The following is a 22106-nucleotide window of genomic DNA, read 5'->3' as shown; positions in this document are numbered from 1 at the left end:
GAATTAAATCAGAAACGACTGCTTAAGCTCTGCCATATGTTGTCAAACGTAATAAACGTGCTCTCTGTTGTTGAGCTATTCAATGTGCAATTAACCAGGCTGAATGTATTTCTGCTTCTGCCAAAATGCCAGGGAGCAAGTTCTTTCATACCACACGGAAAATAAAGACTTTGATCTTTCCAGTGTGTGTGACATTAAATTATCCAAGATTTTCACAGAAGTGTGAGAATCTCTTCATTGTATGACATCACTTTGATCAAAACTGCTCTTTGAAAATTTGCAACATGCAAGTCATAATAGTATCACACACGGCAGGCGGCGTACCACTGATCAGAGATCGCCATGGGAAACAGAAGATGTAGGATGAGAGCTGCAGAGATCCACAGAGCAACTGGGTTTGATGAAATGGAGAGATGGCAGCTGGTTTCCTCATTCACAACCACATGCGTAATGTTTTACACTTCATTCAGTCATTACGGGAATGAGGCATCAACATAGGAGCGCATCTCTGCTGACAGCTGCATTGAAGTCCTACCAATACACACATAATAACATAACCTTGGCTTTATAGTTAGATGTAGCAATCTGCCGTCATGATGGGCTAAATTGATGAGTCAAAATAGTTTCTCTGATTGTTGTGCAGCTGTTGATCACATCACCATCAGCAATAAAGAGTTTGTCCAGCTGTTGTGACACAGCAGGAAGAAAACTAAATTATAACATCCAAACAAATCTGCAGGGCAAATCTTCTGTGAGAGATCATGTGACCCGAGCAAAAACTCCAGAAAAGCTGCACAGACATTTGGGTGAGATGTTTGGCTCCAACAAATTTGTGTTTAGCCTGAGGCAGGAAGCAGAAAGCAGAATAAACTTTATCAACTGTATAAGTCCAGAATGTAATGCTTCCCACAGCCCCAGGAGAGCTAAAACAGCAGTAAGCAATACTTTGCCTTGAAGGTAATGCTCCTACACAGCTATTTAGACACAGTTTGTATTTACTCGTCATGTTTTCATTTGACACTTTCGCCGACATTTCCAGTAGAAGACCTTTACCGGGGTGTATTAACAATAATCGCTGCAGACAGATTGAAGGTACAATATTTCAAATCCACAGTAATACAGCCCATAGCTGTTGAACAGCATCTTCCCCCTATATCTCTGGCCCTCTTTTTCTCGTTCATCCTGCTGTCCTTTCAGCCAGTCTCCCCATCTCGTATATTTCCAGCTCCTCTCTGCGCCCTGTCATCCCCGCAGCAATTTATGGATCTCTCTTCTCTCCTGTCGTCATGTCTCTAAATCTGCCGTCCCCTCTTAATTCACTATATCTCTTCTTCTTATTCCACTCTGCCTCCAAGATTTCCCTTCCTCTGCCTTGCTTTTTTTCAAACTTTTTCTTGCGGCCTTGTTGCTCTGCTGTCCTATATGTTGAGTTTAATCTCTGTGTTTTTAATAACCCCTCTGCTATCAGAGGACAGCAGCTCAAAGCTCGGACAAGAAATGTTCCTCACAGAAGAAGCAGTTGATATTAGTTACACAGCGTCACAACAGTTCCACTGGATGGGTTTTCTCATGAAAGCTGCCCCAGCTTTCGAAATAAGATTCACCTCATTTCAGCGGGTTTGCACGATTTCGGTAAATCACAGGAGCACAGGTGACAAAATAAATGAGCTTTAGCACAGAGCAATTACAAAAGAGGGAACAGCGGTAACTCCCTCCACGCCACGCCACTCCTTCATCCTACTGCTCTTCTTTCCTTCCTGTTTTATTCCCTCTGTGATCCGTCCATCCACCCATCTCTCCTCCCACTCTTCTCTCATCACTTTAGTTCTCACATATATTTTTCTTATTCTGTCATCGTCTTCTCTCGCCGTGAGTAATAACTCAGAATACAGGGGGCCAGCTGCACACAGAAACTGAATGAACACCCCCTCAGAATAAATGATGGGATAATCTTCCTGTAGTTTTGGCGGGTGATTGTGAATACAAAACTACTTGTAACACAGTGTTTTGATGTTCAGGTTGCAGAGCTTTTTAAAGAAGTGAAGGATCAGACTCTGTCTTAGAGCACTGGTCTCTTTCAGACGCTGCCCTCCTTTCCTCACCCTGGTAATAGATGGCCGGTGTGGGTCAGTGAACAGAGGCAGTCTGCTGCCAGTCCATCTACCTACTGGTCAATTCTGCACAACACAAGCTGCACCACTATAAATCAGTGGGCACACACACACACACACACACACACACACACATATATACCTGCAGCCTGTTATGGGGGATTGGTCAGACGATTGATGCACACCTTGTTGCAAAACAGCCAAGATAATTAAACCCACGCTACTCCCCCGCCCACACTCCATCGCATGTGTGTGTGTGTGTGTGTGTGTGTGTGTGTGTGTGTGTGTGTGTGTGTGTGTGTGTGTGTGTGTGTGTGTGTGTGTGTGTGTGTTTGAGAAAGACAGAGATTGCCTTGCTGTTGCATTGTCCAAACTACACAGCAACATCCACCATTACTCTGCAAACACAATATATTTTTTTTCTTTTTTGTCGCTGGTCTCGTGAACATGTACAATCCTCCTTTCTTCAAAAACCCTCACAGAGGAGAAGGATAAGAAAAAAAGAGGGGGAGTGAGTGAGAAAGAGGGCAGGAGGAAGGAAGAGAATGCACCTGCTGGGCTGTAAAGCACTCAGACAAACAGCGTCTGTGTTTGGGAAGACTTGAACAAATGGGCAAATTATACAGTGGAACCGAAAAAAAACAGCACTCGTTCACCCAGAGGTGCTTTAACCCACCCTGCTGATCTAAATTCATGCAGCAAATATCCATATTTTCTTTCTTTTGTAAAAAACAAGGTTTTTACACATTTTTTAAAGACATCGTGAAGTTTTTTTGGAAATCAAGGCTGACTCTCACACAGATATGCCCAAAGATCTGGGGCCCACAGCAGCCTCTGTTTAAAGATACCCTGCACCTAAAGTATGACCACAGAGGTAACAACACTTTTAGACACACAAAACATCACTAAAGATCTACTTCTTGACATTAGAAACAGCCTGTTTCTCCAAGTCTGTGTCAGTCCTCCAGTCTTGCCCCTGTATGCAGACAGGATCAGAGCCCACCCAGATTTGTAATTAGTGATCAGTCGCTGTGTAAAGGTGGAAAGTGGAGGAGGGAATCATCCTGAGCAAACAGAAACAAATGTAAGCTTGTCCAAAACATGTTTGCTGCATCTTTTTTTTGCTGACTTTGTGTGTGTTTATCCTGCGCTACATCTCCGGCTGAATGCTCCTGCCTCCCCCTGAGAGACTGTCTTTCACTCACGATGCCCGGCTTTTAGCGCACTTGTGTTACTTTATCCACACACTCCTGCGGTTTGATGAATGAATAATGGAAGGTTTGATGGCCTTATGGTGAGTTCAGAGACATAAAAATAGTCAAATCAACGCGTTACTGACTTCATTTCTTTCCTGGTGACTTCAGAATCCCTGTGTTTACCCGGACTCCTGGTTAATTCATGAACGCACACACCGTCAGACTTCACACACGCGATCTCTCCCTCCCGCCCTCTTCTCCTCTGCCTCTTTCTCTCGTTTTCACTCGTGCGTAAAAACGCTCCCTCTGCCACTCGGTCTCTCACCTCTCACATACACCCACGGACCAAGCGCGCGCGCACACACACGGTACAGCTGATAACTCTTCCTTTCACCTCCTCGCGCACAGAACAGCCCGTGAAGTAAACTCGCCGCACATGTGCGCACTTCACCGGACGGTAGAATCTGCCTACCTGGGTGTTCAGAGACACTGATCCTGAATCCAGCGGCTTGATCACAGAGTCTCGATCGGACGAAATATTCAAATGTGCTGAAATAATCCCACTTCTGGATCTTTCCTTACAGCTCTCCTCCGCCCGGTGCGGCCAGTCCTCGACAGCTCTTTGAACTGCCGGGTGGAGGGCTGATGGAGATCGTTTCTTGTCCCTCTGTTAGCCACACAAGTACAGTCTGTCACACGACCACACTTTCCGCAAAACAATGAAATCACTGTCGTCTTCTCTCCTCCTGCTCCGAGGTGTTGGAGGACTTAATCTGCTCCAGTTCACCGCAGTTACGCATCCTCTCCTCTCCTCTCTCCTTGTTTTCTCTCCCCCGCCCTCTATCCGTCCCGCTCCTTTCTTTCGGGACGGGATGTAAGACAGAAACGAGCAGGTAGACCTCCGTGCTCAGTGCGTCTGTGCCTGTGTCCGGGCAGCGGTGTGGAAGAGTAGCTCTACTTTGCGCAGCCAAAAATAACTTCCAATCTCCAAACTGGAATCCCGAAAGCACGTGCACTGTAACAATCCCTGCTATAATCTAATTATGATTAATGAGTGGGTGAGTGGGAGTTTGTCATTCTTATTTTATGTTGTGACACTTAGAGCCCCCTCTGAAAGACGTGCAGTGGCTTCAGTGTAGCCATGGTATCCAGAGTGACTACAGCATATTCAAGTTTTTAATTTTAGGATGTTTTTAGAGAGATTTCGAAATCTGTGAGGATGTATCACACGTTTCACTGCGAAATACTTCCTTCTTTTAAAGATAGAAGAAAACGTGAGGAAAGTCGACCGAAATGATGAGATAATCTATCAAGAGTCACATTTTACAGGCGATGTCTTTGATTTATTGAACACCAGTTTATCACCACAGAGATGCCCTCAAAGCTGCAGTGCAAAATCTGCTTTCCTCCTTCAGCCACAAGTCCAAGTTTGCCGGCTGATAACGTCCAACAGTCGATCAGTCGGTTGATCGATTTAAGCAATTAGTCCACATCCAGGTCGATGTCAGTCATGTCAAAATGTAAGATCTAAAAATCAGAGTATTTTCTCTCTTTTGCTCTTTATATTTTAATCCACCCAAAAAGCCATTTTGGGAGACCAGCCGTGTTCTCCATTTCTCTCCTCAGCTCCCTCCTCTCCACTTTTCTCTCTTGACAAAAGAGTTCCTCACAGCTCTGACTTCTTTTTCCTCTTCCTCTTGACTGGATGTAGTACCAAGCCGCACTTATTCTGCCAAGATCACAAAACAGTCCACCAGAAATTACTTTCAGAAATCCTTCCCGCAGCCCTGGGAGTGAGTGAGAGATAATGAAAGGAGAGAAAACCTCGAGCTGCCTCTTTCGGGTTCCCCCTTCCAATCCGAGAGGGAGCAAGAAGAAGAAGAGCAGAGGATGAGCTGGATCTGCTCGCGCTGCGCTACAGCGCAAAAACAACAACTCTGCACAGAGGAGAAGGAATCCCCGAGTTTTGCCTCGATAGCTGAAATAACTGGAGAGAAAAGGAGTAAATGATCAGATGATTTTTTCCTCCTAGAAATAACAGACTCACTCGTTTCCCTCAGATACTTCAACACCTGCCCAGGGAGAGACAGATAAGAGACAGGAAATCTGCCATTTCTCGCGAAGGCTTTTATCCAAAGTGCCTTAAGAGAGTCCACAAGAGAGCGCAGAGAAGCCTGCGCGAGACGATGGAGCGCGAGGAGAGAGCGCGAGGACAGAGAGAGAGAGAGAAAGAGAGAGAGAGAGCAAGGGAGAAGAGAGAGACAGAGAGAGAGAGGGGTATGAGTAAAAAATGATCATTTGCAGATATAGATACAGATATAGTCTGCCTGCGGGCTTGAAGCCATTCAAACCCACTCGTGTAAATATTCCTATAAATACAGACAGTTTCCTGTCTTGGATAAAATACAAGTGAATGGGACAGGCGGTTGAACTGCGCTCTCACCCCCACGTGACGGGCGCTGTTCTTTCAGCACCACGAGACACGCGCGCGCGCGCACGCTCACTCACTCACGAAAAGCCAAACTAGCAGAAACACACACACATAAAAAAGAAAAGTGGGTGTCTCGGTTACGTTTGGGGTAATATGATCATTCTTTTCTGTTTCTTCTAAACTTTCTGTGTAATTTTACTGAGTAGCGTTTTGTGCTTCAGTGTGTTCATACATGTTTCATCTTTTTTTTTTTTTTTTGTAAACTGACTTAAAACTAGTATATATAGCTTACAAGATGATTTAATAATAATAATAATAATAATAATAATAATAATAATAATACACGTTAAAATAACTTTGTCTTTGTTTATCTTTTTATTTCTAATACACCTTTCAGAACCAGAGTTGTGTCAGCTCTTCAGAGGAACTTTCCAAGGTGTGACTTCATCATGTTTCTTTTTGATTTAATTTAAAAAGGAAACATCCCTTTGATGCCCCCTTTTGGCTATGAAGAGAAATTATCTTTTTGGTGGAGGGGGTAAGGGGGATTTCAAGAAAGTAATTGAAGGGGGGGGGGGGGGGGGGGTATGTTTATAAAAAAGAAAACACAGCCCATCTAATGTTAATCAAAAAAGATTAAAAAAATAATTCATAAAATGAAGAGACAGACATGAGGTGGATAACTCCCAAAAACATTAGGGATGTTCAGCTCTTCAGGGAAATTTATTGAAACTGTAATACAGTTTTTGCTACAGTGGTATCATATCATGAAAGTAAGCTATTCAAGTGGATGTATTTAATGTTAATTTCTCCATCTCTCACAAGTAACTGGAACAAAAGCAGCAACAGCAGCGTTATGTATACCAGTGTTTCCCAGTCCTGGTCCTGGAGTATCCCTGCCCTGCATGTTTTAGATGTTACCCCACTCCAGCACACCTGATTCAAATGAATGGCTCGTTATCAGGCTTGATGACGAGCTGATCATTTGAATCAGGTGTGTTGGAGTCGGGAGCATAAAAAACATGCAGGGCAGGGGTACTCCAGGACAAGGATTGGGAAACACTGATATATACCACTATGATTGTTTTATAGTCTATGACTAAAACATTGATCAGTTGGACATGTGCATACACAGGTTTAGAGAAGGTCAAATTAAATTCACCTGTAGAAGTTAAAGGTGTATTCTGAGATTTTTGCCAAATATCACTAACTTTTTAAGAGTAGTGTTGATAGATACAGTCCTGTGGAGTTTGTAACAAGGATGGAACTAATAATAATAATGATAATTTATGTCACATCAATACATTGTGGACTGTCAGAAAAGGACTGTCCATACAGTGACATTAAAAACTGCTTTTCCCTGTATAATCTTTGTTGAAGAGTGTGCTGATAAAAGTATTTATTAAAAGGCTGGATAAAACCTAGATTCAGTGAATCAGAATGCTCACCACCAATTCTCAGTTCATCCTGGGTTAGATCACAGCTGCAGCGAGCTGAGCAAGTTGGTACAGACACCCACATCACAAACTTGGTTTCCACAGAGACATGAGGATGTCTGACTGAGAATTTCACAGGACAGGTTTCACCTGTGGGAACAAGGTCTGAGATGGACTCTTTCCTTTCATTAACTCATCACACTAAACTAGATGTTATGCAAGGACAAAAATGTTTGAGCAGAAGATTATAAGAAGTCACATACTCACCTGCTCACTATACATTAACCTGCCATCTTAAGACGGATAAGATGGCATTGATTAAAAGATTACTTAATGGTTTCTGGGGAAAGGTTGGTAATAAAGCGTGATTTGGTTGTCCTTGGTATCGCTCTTCTATTCAGCATAATAACAGCTGTGTATGGTTTTGACCAATCACAATGACTGCTGGGCAATTAGTAGGAAAGCTCGGTAATAACAAAATGCAAATTTTGGTGATTTTGACACCCATCTGCCCAAGTTCTGCTCATGTTACAAAAATGTGACTTGTTGAAGAGATAAGTGAACGTCTTATTAAAGATCTCTGACTCTGATGCACCACACACAGATTCAATCTGACATATGTGGAAAAAAGGGAGCATTCATAAACCACAACACTGCCCACAACGACAATTTGGCATACATATGTATCAATACATCCACAGCTCGTTAAAAATGTGCATTGAGCAGTCTTGCAAACAGTACAGTTGTAGCTCTAGGAAGGAGTTTAATGAGTAGTCATTAGTGCCTGGGTCCAGTATACCATGGAGTAAGTCACAATGAGCTGGAATGGCTCGAATGTAATTAAGGATGCACAATGGAGGCCAGTTTCTGAGGCTTCATTTTGCCAAAGCTAACAAAGTCCTGGGCTGGAGAGGGTTGATTCAACAATTATAATTATAAAGAAATGCAAATTGAAATGGGATTAAAATTGACACAAGGTCATACTATTCATTGCTATTGTTTCTTAGTAAAGCTGTTTTTGTTTTTTTTTCTTGCATGATGAGTCACGTGAGGAGGAGGCTGCTGGAGTGGACAGGTGATTACTTTCCCTCACTAAACAGAATGATTTTTAACAGCTGTTTATAAGATGTCAGGAAACGCTTCATTCCTCGCTTCCTCGTTTCTCATCCTGGTGTCACACTGTTCCCAGACTGTAAGCAACAGACCGTCAATGAGCCACTCATCAGTCTGGTTAAAAAAGGTGCTGGACCTTGTCCCATAAAGACCAGTCACTGCAGCTACACTGTGATGAAAGGCAGAGAGGCCCTGTGAGGATTGTTTAGTTTGTGCTGATAGCAGTGCCCCCTGTGGACAAAACAGTAGCTCTTTTCTGTGCTGAATTTGTCCTGTGCCTTAAAAGTCATGTTTTTCTTTCTTTCTTTCTGTCTTTCTTTCTTTCTTTCTTTCTTTCTTTCTTTTTTATTGCTGTTGATGATTGTGATGTTTTTGTGTGTTTTTTATTTTGTTTGTTGTTTTTCCACACACATCTCAGCCTGATAAAGTCAGATGTGTAACATTGACAACCTTTAACACTTAAAGTATAAGTTCGGTTTATACAGCTTTTATATTGTTTATAGAATGAAGTAGAACAAAATACTCACCCAGAAGGTTTTCCTGATTCAAGCAGTGCTTCGGGAGATATTTAGATCCAAAATCGTGCAGCGGACGTCCGTATAATGGGATCCATCAGGGCATAGACAGCGCCACTCCTAAAACTGCATTAATCGTCCAAAAACTCGTGTTTTTCACCAATATTCCATCATGGTCTGCTCCGGGGTTAGTCCTCTACTGCAGTCTGCGTCACTTCAGACAGCGCTGTGTGGCTGTAATGACCTCTGAACTGACAAGACTTTGTTTACATTTGCCCCTCCTCGCATGCGCAGTACCCTCTGCAGAGCTGACTCCACTTCATCCTTTCTTTAAGGGGCAATCGTAAACAAAGTCTTTGTCAGTTCAGAGGTCAGTACAGCCACACAGAGCTGTCTGGAGTGACACAGACTACAAAAGAGGACTAACCCGGAGCGGACCATGATGGAATATTGGTGAAAAACACAAGTTTTTGGATGATTAATGCAGTTTTAGGAGCGGCGCTGTCTATGCCCTAAAGGATCCCATTATACGGATGTCCGCTGCCCAATTTCTGATCTAAATATCTCCCGAAGCACTGCTTGGATCAGGAAAGCCTTCTGGGTGAGTATTTTGTTCTACTTCATTCTATAAACAATGTAAAAGCTGTATTAACCAAAATTAGCATTTGAAACGGAAACAAAAAATAAACACATTTTGCATGGTCTTGTTTGCTTTTTTAGATTAAGGGGAGAGCCGGATTGATGTCAGCTTATTCCACAACCAGATATAATTAAAATAAAAAAAAATAAATAAATAAAACAATAAAAATAAAAAAAACCATAATGGAATCTACCAGACTTCTTACTCTAAATAATTGCAATTTTGTCCGAAGTCACATAAAATGTATCAATATGTTTTTAAAAAAAAATCTACTATTATTGTTTGTTTTTTAAATGATTGATTATCAAACACCAAAAGACTGCATTCTTGCTGGTGTGGAGACTTTTGGCACATTCAATGACTTAAACCAGCTTGAAGTCATAAAATAAATCATAGGCTCCCTGGTTTAAACATTCACTCTGTAGCTGAAAACAAGTCAAGACACTAAGATGAACAGCAAAGGGGATAAAAGCATCAAAACACATTTTATGTGTCATGCACTGAAAAAAATGTTTTGTTGAATTCACCCAATTTTATTAATTTTAGCAGTTGCACGCAATATCTTTATCTAGATCTAGATAATTTATTTAATCTTAATGTACATGTTATCTTTAAGTTATTTCAAATTAATAACATTTGTTGTTGTAACTCAAATACACATAGTAGATTTTACTCAAATTTCTTAAGAGATCACAACTAAACCCATGTTAAATAATTTAAGTTGGTCCAACTACTTCTATTATTAGTTGTATCAACGCAGAATTTCATGTTGATATGATCCACAAAAATACATTGGAAACCTTAACTTAAATATTGAGTTGGATTGATTAAAAAATTACATCACTTCAACTGATTGACAGACTTTTTACAGTGTTATCCTCTGGCTCTGCTCTCTGGTGAATAGGGCCTATTGCACATTACTGCCACCTCCTGCTCTGGAGAGGTGTTGCAGATGGGATTCCTACCTAAACCAATTAGGTTGAGTTAACATTAAGTGATTTTGTTGTTTTAACAATTTTGCACATCATGCTGAAACAACATGATTTAATCATGTTTAACCACTGAACATGAAATAATCTAGTAGAAGCTACATGTTTTATTTATGCTGATTGAACAAACACCAAAGTTCCTTTTTTTGAGTGTGTGGCTCACAACCTGAGAGCTAAGAAGGGCGCAGGATCAAAAAAGATTGAGTTTCCTGATTACTCCCGGGTGTGTTTTGGGCCTAACATGGATCAAGCCAACCATCAGCTTATAACTATCAAAGTAACTGTCTGATGAACAACCATAACTCTACTACAAACACATCACATCTTTTTCAACCACCACCCGCTAGATTTACAGATAACCATGAAAACAGAGCTCCCAGATGAAATCAAACAAAGTCAGACACTTTTGAAAACTGGTTCACCTACAAGCCTGTTACCCAAACAAGAAATCAACAACAGGGACATAGTCAAAGCATGTGAACCAGGACAATGGCAGCTACAACACTGGTCTCAGTGTTTTGGTGCCTCCTCCTCAGAACACAACAGGATTATGTGTCTTACACAACAACAGCACAACCACAAGAAAGAGTCCTGATGTTGAGGAACATTTCAAACCATCATCATATTTCTCATTTATGAACCTAATCTCCACTTCAGGCTGAGGTTGATAGGAAACATGTTTGTGAAGCTATGTCGAGCACCTTGATGCTGCTGGTCTGATTTTTTTTCTAATATTGTTTTACTCAATCTTATCACGTCTGAATTTTGTTTAAATAGCACAACTGCTTCACAGTATGGCTCATTAGTTTTAAACTGAATGTGTCCCATTCAGCCCAAACGTTTCAAACAGAGCATTTTCTGTTCAATAAGAAGACAATCCATTTACAGAGATGAAAGCTTAGCAGTAGTATTTTTTAATCAATTCACTCACCGGTGGCCGGGTGACGACTGTGACCAAGTGAATCCTCCACCACATGTTGAGTCACACCTGTCTGACAGTACTCCTGTTGTTGGTCGTTATAGCAACCAGTCAGGTTGGGCTGAGCCTCCAGCTTACACCCCTGTGAGATCTGGGGAGAAATAACTGGGTTGGTCACAAAGCTCACAGGTTTTTCTGGACAACACACACGTGTCCAAAGTGAGATATTACAGTGTCTTGCATGGTTGTAATTGCATCCAGTGTTTCAGGTCATGGATTGTTTGGAGCTGCATTACAACACCCTGCTCCACAGTTGCACGGGTAACATGTCTTGATAGTATTGTTGCAGAAAGCTACAGCACATAAATTGTTTTGGTGTCTTCAAGGGCTTCATGTCCTTGGTTAACAAAGTTACACACATTAGGAACATTTTTATTCTACTCTATTTGCATCCTGTTGTGATTCTTTCTCTACAGGATTAAGTCAGATCATGATTGTTAACAAACTTGATTTTTTTTTTTTTCTGAATCAAAAATGTGGTAAAGTCACAAGTGAGGCAATAAGGGAGGATGACCTAAGTGCAGACAAAATAAAGGGTGTAATAATTAATAATCAAGAGATCAAACAAAAACTTACCTATATCCACAAATTCAAAAAACAACTCCAAAGAAATCCTGGTGAACATGGACACAAGAGTTTAGCTAACCAGCCTTCAGAGGACACACATTCAATGAGCTGACAAAAGCAGGAGGAGGCACAGAGATGACACACTCAAGGTAACGAGTAACAGGTGTGACGGAGAGCCACAGGTGAAACTAATGAGCTGCAATCAAAGAGGAGAGAAACAGACAATGACAGGAAGTATAACTAAACCAGACACACAGGGAGCAGGAGCTATAACTTAAAACAGGAAACACTCAAGACTTAGGAAATGTGGATGAATACACATTAAAGAAACACCAGCATACAGGGCATGAGACAGATGGAAAAAGACAAAAAAAAAAATACTAGATACTAACAGACTTAGAGATCCTAATCATCACCATCAAGATTGGTTGAATTTTCAGTTGATATCCAGAAAGAAAAATGCATGACCCTGCACCAAGGTGTGCAATGTTACTGTATTTATTTATATTAAAGAAGACAAAAAGGGAGAAAAAAAACACTGGCACGTGTAGGGGTGGGTGTGTGGATTCATTTATTTATCTTTATTTTTTATTCATAATAATATATTTTGTTTTAACCCTATAATACCAAACGTATCATATTTGATACATGACTTTTTCAGCCCTCCACATAAGTAGTGTGGTATTTTTTATCCTGAAAAACCTGATGTGTACAATCAGATACATGCAGTGCACAGATAAACCAACACTGGGTAGTAAGTCACTCATTAGCCACCCTTCCAGTGACACTCTAAGACTGCCATGACTCAGGAATTGGACACAGGTGGTTTTTCAAGAAGAACTTTGCCAAGTTTGAAAAGGTTAAGGTCAGAAAAATATTACAATATTTACTGGCACATCAATAGGAGCAGTTACTGGGTTCATGCAAAGTAAAAATACTAAAAAATTCACAATATATGTTTGAGTAAACTGTGTTGAAGATGGCGTATCAAGTTTGATACAGTGGGTTTATAAGGTCATGTAACTCTTAAACAGTCAATCGCCATTTACTTGTATTTCATGCATTATATCTAAAATCAAGCAACAGTCTTTTTATTTTTAGATTACATAATTTGGTACATTTAGAGTTAAAAACTAGCTATGAAACTTGCTGTACTGCTGTATGAAAGCATGGCCTGGATCGTTTCCCAACATGGGACACCCGACAGAGATTCAAGCGGTGCACAGGCCACTTTGCCCATGTGTACTGTCAGAAATGCAGAGCGCATCTTTGCTTAAACAAGGAGAGAAACTGTTTTCAGGCCTTCCACTGTGCAAAATAAAAGGTTGTGAACCGCAAAATGAGTAAAATACTAAAATGTTATTTTTTTCTAGGCTTCCACCCTGTCAGCTCCATTGGTGGCTTTCTCACTACTGCATGATGGTAGCACTGTTTATGTTTGGAAGTACAAATTTGTTAGATTTGTTTGTGATTTATTGTGCTTTTGTTTGTTCAGGAAAAAAACAATCGTTGAGCATTGTGACCTGATGTATCAAATATGATACAAATTGAAAGTCAAATATGGAAAGTGATATTTGAATTTTTCTTTCTTTCTTTCTTTCTTTCTTTCTTTCTTTCTTTCTTTCTTTCTTTTATTTTATTTTTATTTTTTATTTATTTTTATTTTTATTTTATTTTTTTACTTTAATTTAATTTAATTTAATTCTTTTTTTTTTTTTTTTTTGGGGGGGGGGGGGGGGGGGGGGGGTGTTCAGAGGGACCAATCAAGGCTCCAAGTTCAAAGAACTGGACTTTTGTGTCAATTATGTAATGGTTTGGGCTTTACAGGGTTAAGTGACTTGATTAAAAACATATGAAAGTACAACCTTTTTTTATTTTGTTAAGAATTTAACACAGTGTAAGGTAGTCTATAATGCCGTATACTGCAGTGAAAGAAGGGCTGCACAATGGTGCAGTGGTTAGCACTGTTGCCTTACAGCAGGAAGGTTCCTGGTTCCTGTTCATGCGTGGGTTCCCTCTGGGTACTCCAGCTTCCTCCCACAGTAGAAAAACACACTCATTGGGTCATTTGGTCACTCTGAATTGCCTGTAGGTGTGAGTGAGTGTGTTTGTGTGTGTAAATGGATGTGCGTTTCTATGTGTGGGCCCTGTGATAGACTGGAGACCTATCCAGGGTGTACCCAGCTTTGCACCAAAAGACAGTTGGGATAGGCTCCACCCACTTAGACCCTGGAAAGAAAAATGGATGAATGGAGAGTAAATTACAGTTAATTCAAATTTCATGACAAGAAAAGATTTATTAATCTTTAATCACAAATACAACCATGTAACCATGACTCCAATGAATGACAGTGGAGTTTATGATCTTTTAAAGTAACTAGCTTGGTTGTTAACAGTGGACTGGAGTCAGGTAGTAAAAACATTTAAACCTCTTCTATAAACATTTCTGTTTTCAGGTTTCATTCAGAAGTTTTACTTGTCTAAAACATTGTTGATAGACTTAGGGTTGAAGATTTTGCAAACCTACAAGTGATGGGAAGTTCAGCTCTTTTCAGAGAGTCGTTTCTGTTGGCCCCATAAAGACTCAGAATTTAGTATTATTTGTAGCCTCATATTTCTGCCTAACCTGAATGATTTGTGTATTGATAAACCCTTTTATATTCACTGTTTTTTATGAGGCGCCTCATTCTTTGCATTTGTTCTGTTACAAAAGCAGGCATTCAAAAATGTTTAACAAAAAAAAAAAAGAACAGAAGATGCTGATCCAGATGCCACTTTGTTTGTTGGTGTGACTCATATTTATGTTTTTTTTTTGTGACACAATGCCACGCACTCTCTTTCTGTGTCACTCACTGAGAAAAAGGACCACATTACACCAGTTTTGCGCTCTCTCCACTGGCTTCAGGTACAGTATAGGATTAATTTATTTTTTTTATTGTTGGCATTTTAAGCTATCAATAGGTTGGCACCTTCTTACCTCAGTGAACTGCTGAATGTTCATGCTCCAGCCAGAGCACATATGTTGACCAACCAGCTGTTCCTGGATGTGCCTAAAACAAGGCTAAAAACCAGGGGCAACGGAGCTTTAGCTGTAGCTGCTCCAAAAGGATGGAACAGCTTACCATTCCACATAAGGTCTGCTCCCACGCTTGAACATTTAAAATCATTGTTAAAGATCCATCTCTTCTCCCTTGTTTTTGATTCTAGTTGAGGTTGTTTTATCCCGTAACGATCTTGTGATTTTATTTTTACTTGTAACTTAAAGGTTTTACTGGTTACTGGTATTTAATTTTATTTTGATCACAAGATGAGGATCCATCTCTCAGTTGAGCATTTATTCTGATCACAGGTAAAGTTAACAGCGCTGGTCCCAAAAGATTGAGCCCCAATATCCAGGAGCAATCCAATTATATAACAACCATTGTTACGCCTAAACAGAGGTTGACTTAAACTTAACACTGCAGAGAAATTGGCCAAAAAACACTACTGACACCACTGTCTGAGCCCACAGCTGGTGTCAGTTTTCAGAGAGATGTGCTATCAGAGTGTGTGTGTTGAATCAGAGCATGGAGCTAGGAGACTGGGTGAAAGTTTACACAGGATCAAAGAGACCTCACAAACACAAGCTGGAGACAGAAGTTATACTTTCATCTGCCAGATAAATATATGTCAACCCTGGGACTGTAAAAGAACATACGACTAAATAAATGCTGAGCTACATCAATTATTATGAAAATAATATAGTTTTTTAATTCTGCTAAGCACTTTGGTCAAAACTTGCTTGTTTTGAATGTGCTATATATAAACTTGACTTAACTTGACTGAGAAGGAATAAGATGCTAAACCTGACTAAGTGGAACCCCTCTCTGCTATCACATAATGGTACGACCCTTTATCCTCACATGTGATTGGCTGCATGGTTGCCATCCTGTCAATCAAATCAAATTTCTGCCTGTCTGCAGAGCTAAGTGACTGATTGAGAGCTGAGCAATGAAAGGACAAAAGTTGGGAGCCTGCTCGGCTCTCAGAGTTGCATATTTTGAGTGTGACACATCACTGACACATACATCTTGATGGTTTTGCAACTCTGTTAGAAGTGTTGTAATGAATTATTTTTTTGTATAAAAGGTTTTTGAGTTGTCTATTATTTAAAAATTTTTAGTAGAGTAAAAACCACAAACAGGCATAGACACTTTGCCTTTAACTTTGCTAAAATCAGTTTGAGCTTCTAAATAAAATCTAACTTCCCAGAAATATGAGCTGCATTTTAAGAGGCAGACTCTGTGCTGTTAATATTATGGTATCAGTAATGCTTCTATCGCAGTGACTGTAGGTGCATCTGTGAATCACAATGGATGCATAGCTTCGGCTTTGCGGCTCAGCAGGCAACCAAATTACTGCTTTATGGTTTGTGCGAGCTAGCTGCAGGATGCTAATCAAAGTAACACAAAGTTCTAAAGCAAATGAACTCCTGCAGCTAAACTGTTTCTTTTCCACACACAGCTATCATTACATTCAGGGCATGACTTGGGGTTTACTTACTGCAAGACAAACCACACATACACACAAATAAAGCAGAAATGGTGTTGATACATCAATACAGCTATTTAAAGCTGGGTTTGAAGTCTAATGTGTCACATAAGGTAAACACTGCACATGCACCTCCTGCGATGTCGCACAGGGGAACCGAGAAATCATAACATGCCCTTTAAAAAAGTGCTGTACTCCAACAAACACAGTATGTCGGCTATTAGGCGGCAACACAAAGTTTGAGACAAAGAGCTGAGAAGATAGTTTCTTAGTTTTCACTTTAAGGTAAAACAGTCTCAGCTGGATACGTTCTCATCACATTTCAAGTTTGATGGTGGAGGCTTTCCTCTGAAATTGGTCCAGCTCGATTGCCGTGTCAATTCGGCTCTCAGTTTCCTGAGGAAGATGAGCAGGCTGAGTTTGTGAATACTCGGCTGTTGGGCTCTCTTACATTTGCTGGCAGGTCACTGAGAGACTCCTTTTCAACGGAGATGATGGAGTCACTGCACTCGCCAAATGTGTCTCGCCTCTTCTATTCAGCTGAAGTTTAGATATGTCAGCCTGCCTTCAGCATGAGTAATTTGGAGACATATAGGCCTAAATGACTGCAGTGAAGAGCACCAGAAAATGAGGGGAGTGATCCTTTGATGGTCCAGGAGGAGAGGCTTCTCAGTGTTTTGCTTGTGTGTGTGTGCTTGTGTGTGTTTGTGAAGAGGCGATTCATCCTCCCAGTTACCCTGAATGAGGACCGCAGACGATGGATGTTTGGTTTTCATTTTTATTATCTGTCCTGATAGTAGGCATGCCATGCCATTTGCTTTTGCCCGAGGGGGGACGTACACAGAAACAGAAATGATTGAAGCAGACTCCCAGTGTGAGTAAAATGGCTTGCAGAGAAAAAGCACCATTTTCAGCAGGAGAAAGCCAAGTTGTGATTCAACAGGCAGGACTGAGCCCCACTTGATTTGGATATTAGCGCATGCAGCCCCTCCTTTTTGTTCTGTGGCAGATGATTTGTGTTTCACAGTCAGCCCCAATCAGCATATGCTCCTGCAGCTCCACTGTGCCACCAGCAGCGAGGGAGAACCAATTTTCCCTGAAATGAAATGCTGGTGAGTAATTGTTTGTCCTGGTCAGTGTTTGTAATTTCTTCATTTTGTTGGTTTGATCTGGTTTGGTTTGGTACCAGTGCACATTCTGGCAGCTATTGTAGATTTATTTCAGTTTAAATCTTTGAACAGAAATGCCTGCTCATTTTTTTTTTACACATGAGTCTTCTCCCCTTAGATTTTGGACAAAATGTTCCGTCTCTTTAATTAAATTAAATTTAATTCAATGAGACAGTCAGATAGGAGGTAATGGGTTGTACCAAGTGCTTGAAGTGCTATCAGTGTGACACTAAAAATACACCAGATGCAGTTCAGTCTGAACAGACTTCAGTCAGTTGCGCATTGAATGTTTGCTCTCCCATCCATCAACTCACATCAGCCGCGTGTTCAGTCCGGTATGTCGCACAGCTTGAGTGGTGAGACCGAGGAGTTCCCTCAATTTCCACCTCAAACAAGAGCCTCTCCTCACTGAACTGTAAAACTGCTGACTCCTAGCCTGGCTGTGGTCATTATGTTGGTTTGTTGTTATAGTCAAGCTAAATTTGACCTGGCTTTGATACTTTTCCTTTTTTTATTCTGTAAGTCACTGGGTGTTTTTTTAGGTGGTTTCCATACACAACTTCCTGTCCTGCTTAATCTGCGTTTAGTAAATTGATGCCACACAGCTCTGGCATCCAGCAAAGATTGCTCATCTAATGCGTACGGTTCCCACAACGGAGCAGATTAAGCGTGAGTTGACCCATTGACTTGAAAAGAAACTCATCTGATCTGGTGCCTCGATGGAGCAGAGCTGGACCAGAGACTCATCTGTTGTGTTTAGGCCATAATGCTACACTGCTGACCCCGCTGATCTGCTAGCAAAAAGTTTGGTCACGGTGTACCCCAAATGATACAAACTACTAGCCTGACTTCCAGAATAGAGAATGATTACATAAAAGCAACACGTGTCAGCCTCAATGCAACACATCCCAAACATGTCCAAAACAGTTGTGAAACAGGTAGAAGGAGAGGGAAACAGGCAATGGCGATCATACTGACAGCACTGCCTTCTTGCATTTTGGTGGATTGTAGAGATAGGAAGACCTACTGACACAGAGGTATGTTGAGCCCATGACTGGCCACCACTATGGCGTAGGGTCAGTGCAAAAGTATAAACCAGGCTTTGAGAAAATACACTGGCTGTCAAGGGCAAATGATCTGTAACAGCTTGAAATGTCTTCATAGCAGAGCTGCAAATACAGAAATGAAGCATTTTTAAAACACATGCAAAAGTCAAAAGTCAATGTAGAGACGTGCGACAAAAAGTCAAAACGACTGCACTGACACTACACAATGATGCAAAGTAATACCCAAAAAATATCTGCAAAGGAAAAATATGCAGTTCACGGTGAGGCATGAAAGTGGGAGTGCTCCAGGCCTGTGGATGGTCGCTGATTGTTTGACCTCCTCGGCCAAGAGCCTCACCATCAGGCCCTTACGTCTGCAGTCCTCCACGGTGCCCACATCAGCCATCCTGGAAATACATGCAAAAAGTTTCAAAATAAGATTGGGTTGCACTTCTGATGAAGAGTTTTGGTCCATTTTTACACATCCTGTTATCACATCACTTTTGGTTTCAGACTTTAGCCATTCAGATTACTTAGCACCATTACTTACCTTGATTTGGTAAGCAAGTTTAAGAATAAACTCTGAGTGTGCAGTACTTTAGAATAATGGATAAGAGTAAGAATAAAAGATAAGAGCACATATTATCTTTATACAACACATTTCAACAGAACATAGCACAATCACCATATTCTTCACTTCTGGGCTGACTGGGGAGGTACTCACTATGGAGGTCTATAGGGGCAGGGGCCTGACAGTGCAGGCCTGCAGCTAGACTTCTCTTGTCAGCCACAGTTGGAAAAATACAACACTCTTGTTGCCACTGTAACTCTATTTTTAATCTCTGGCTTCAAATAAAAGTGCTATGAACACATAATACAAGGACGGTCCCTAAATGCACAGCAGTGACTGATTCGCTGGACAGACAGTTCATGTCACTCTAAATTGCACTGTCATCCCTGCTGACTCAGAGTTGATCAAAACTTTGACAATATTCTCTAAATGTGTGTCCAAACTCAAATAAATGGAGCTTCAGACTTGGAGCTGGTAATGTTGATTGCAGAAAATAGAAATCATGAAATACCAAACTGATGTCACTCTGTAGCTAGTTGTGGCTTTTTCATTCACACACGACTTGGGTAAAAGTCATTGATGAAAATATAAGACACACATGGAGAAATTGATAGTCTGTACTCAAACAGCATTTATTGCAGGTAGGTGTCAAAGCCAGAGATGCAACCTTTACTGACCTGTTCACCTGAGCCTGTCACAGGACTCTAATGTACTCTGAAAGATAAGCCCACAGTGGTGGGAGATATCATGGGTTTTGAATGTCCAGTGGGCTACAAACAACATTTTTGTCACATCATTATCTGAAAAATATAACATAAATTGTTCCTTATTTATAATCAGTGGTGTATTTTAATTCATTGTGGAATCAAAAGGTTGTTGACCCACACTCATCAACATAATTTTCATGAAGGAAATTGACACTGTTATACATACATTGGAGAGGTAACCAGAGGATGAGCAGATGGAAAATTTTTGTGTCCTCCAGCAGTGTAGTGCTCCTCTATGCTTCCTCCTTCTCAAGGCTCTAATTATTCAGGTCTGGGAGAAGGAATCCACATCTCATCAGCAGCTGTTAGTTAAAATGCCCAATGGAGAGCTCAGAAGTGTGGATTAAAGCCAGAAGGCAGCGTGTCAACTAGCATTCAGAGGAAAATCTACATATTGGACAAAATACAAAATTCAAAAGAGACAAATCTGAACAGAGCTGCACAGTGCCATGGAGGAGTTCAGTCTGCATCAGTTAGAGAAAAAGTGGATGGAATAAAGATTATTTTGGGGAAAGTGTTGCTTAGTTTGTGACCAAGACTAACTCTTCCCTGCCAGTGAAAATCTCAGATCCTGTTTAACTCGGCTTTAGCAGAAATATGGTAGAAAATAACCACCTAGTTCCTCTGGGTTGTAATATTGTTGTTCTATTGCAGGGTGTATAAACCCGTCAGAATATAGGATTCAATTTACTCTTAGACTTTTGCCTGTTATTGTAAATTAACTAAGACTTTCCTTCAACATTTTGGGTGCACAAGTTTTCCCCAAACATTTTCTTTACCTGTGATTACTGACTCCCTTTTTGATTGTACAATGAAAAGTTTTCACTGCAAGGAAATGTTTTGAAGAACTGCTCATGCAAGCCTGAGACAGGACAGCCTTTTCACGCTAAATCAGCATTTCAACATGTTTATGGCCTGGTAAGAAAAACAATTTGAGCCTTACTCAGGGTTCACAAAGGACGCGCCACGCGCGGAACGGAAGCGCCATGCACAGCAGTTTCGGATCGGTGCCGGGGTTTACCGATGTAACTGTTCACACAGCACGGAAGCGCTGCGCGCGGAACAGCTCGTGCTCTGGAGCACCTCCGCTCCGCTTCTCTCTATTTTTTCCGCGAGCCGCGCGCACCTCAAGCGCGCAGACGGACACGTCCAATCACTGCCAAGCTGAGTCGATGTCTGATTGGCAGGTCAGAGCGCAGCAGAAAACGCTTCATGTGTGAACAGCCATGCACGCGGCGCTGTGCACGGCGCCTCCATTCCGCGTGTGGCGCGTCCTGTGTGAACTAGATGTTAGTAACTGTACAACAGTGCAAACTATATGGAGGCCAATATATCATTTACACATTTCTTGTTTCTTTTTTTTCTGTTTATTACTTCTTTAAGAGTTTTTCCTATTCGACCTGTACCACAATTTTACACATTTACAGAATTTCCTTATTTTTCTGGTTATCAGTAGCAGCTTATCAAAATACATAAGTGAGTGCATTTTATTATGGGAAAAAGTTTTTGAGCAGAATTAAGTTCAGATTATTGTTGGTGCAGCACTGACATGATACAGATTTTACCCCCTCATAAAAAAATATTTGCCCATCCCTGCTGTAGCTGCCTCTTTACCTCACACCACACTGACTGAATCTAGCCTGAGTTTTTCTAAAATGACCCCTGTGCTTTGGAAACAGATGGGTGAGATGAAACACACACTTTACAGAATCTATGATTAATAATCAAGAGCAGGTGGTTTTGTTTCTGTCGGTCGTCTTTGCTTTTCAGGCCATTTAGAGGTAATGCTATTACTTCAGTCTGTATAACAAGCAGAGTAATGCTCACAGGAGCATGAAGTCTTACTATCAAATCATTGAAATGTCTAATAACTATTTTATGGGTGACTTTGTGAGGATTCATTGGCTGGGATCAGAGATTTTTAGGACTTCTGTTGTAACTGTTGTGTTTTCGAGCTTACCCAGTCTGCACTGCTGGCTCCCACTGAGTTCCTTCTTAAGCTACAAGCCTTGAGTGTAAGTGGTTTCACTTACATTCTGCCTCCAC

At 41.0% G+C, this 22106-nt stretch overlaps 1 protein-coding gene across 6 annotated transcripts in view; it reads right to left on the bottom strand.

Moving 5' to 3' along the window:
• Window positions 1-12080, bottom strand: part of il1rapl2 (interleukin 1 receptor accessory protein-like 2) — a 528542-nt gene extending 516462 nt beyond the window's left edge. For 5 of the 6 annotated variants that reach the window (XM_074674421.1, XM_074674420.1, XM_074674424.1 and 2 more), the window contains exons 1-2: window positions 11987-12080; window positions 11363-11501 (exon numbers count right to left, since the gene is read on the bottom strand). In XM_074674421.1, coding sequence (XP_074530522.1) covers window positions 11363-11407 — 45 coding nt within the window. In that variant the 5' untranslated portion in view covers window positions 11408-11501; window positions 11987-12080. Of the gene's footprint in view, window positions 1-3779; window positions 5477-11362; window positions 11502-11986 lie in introns of those variants that run through there. The other variant, XM_074674423.1, reaches the window with a different exon arrangement.
• Window positions 12081-22106: the final 10026 nt, after the last annotated feature.

This window comes from Halichoeres trimaculatus, unplaced genomic scaffold (genome assembly GCF_033239565.1).
Source record: "Halichoeres trimaculatus isolate MK-OKI-2021-1 unplaced genomic scaffold, fHalTri1.1 fHalTri1_scaffold_7, whole genome shotgun sequence".
Taxonomy (NCBI): Eukaryota; Metazoa; Chordata; class Actinopteri; order Labriformes; family Labridae; genus Halichoeres; species Halichoeres trimaculatus.
This window is presented reverse-complemented; position numbering and strand designations above follow the sequence as displayed.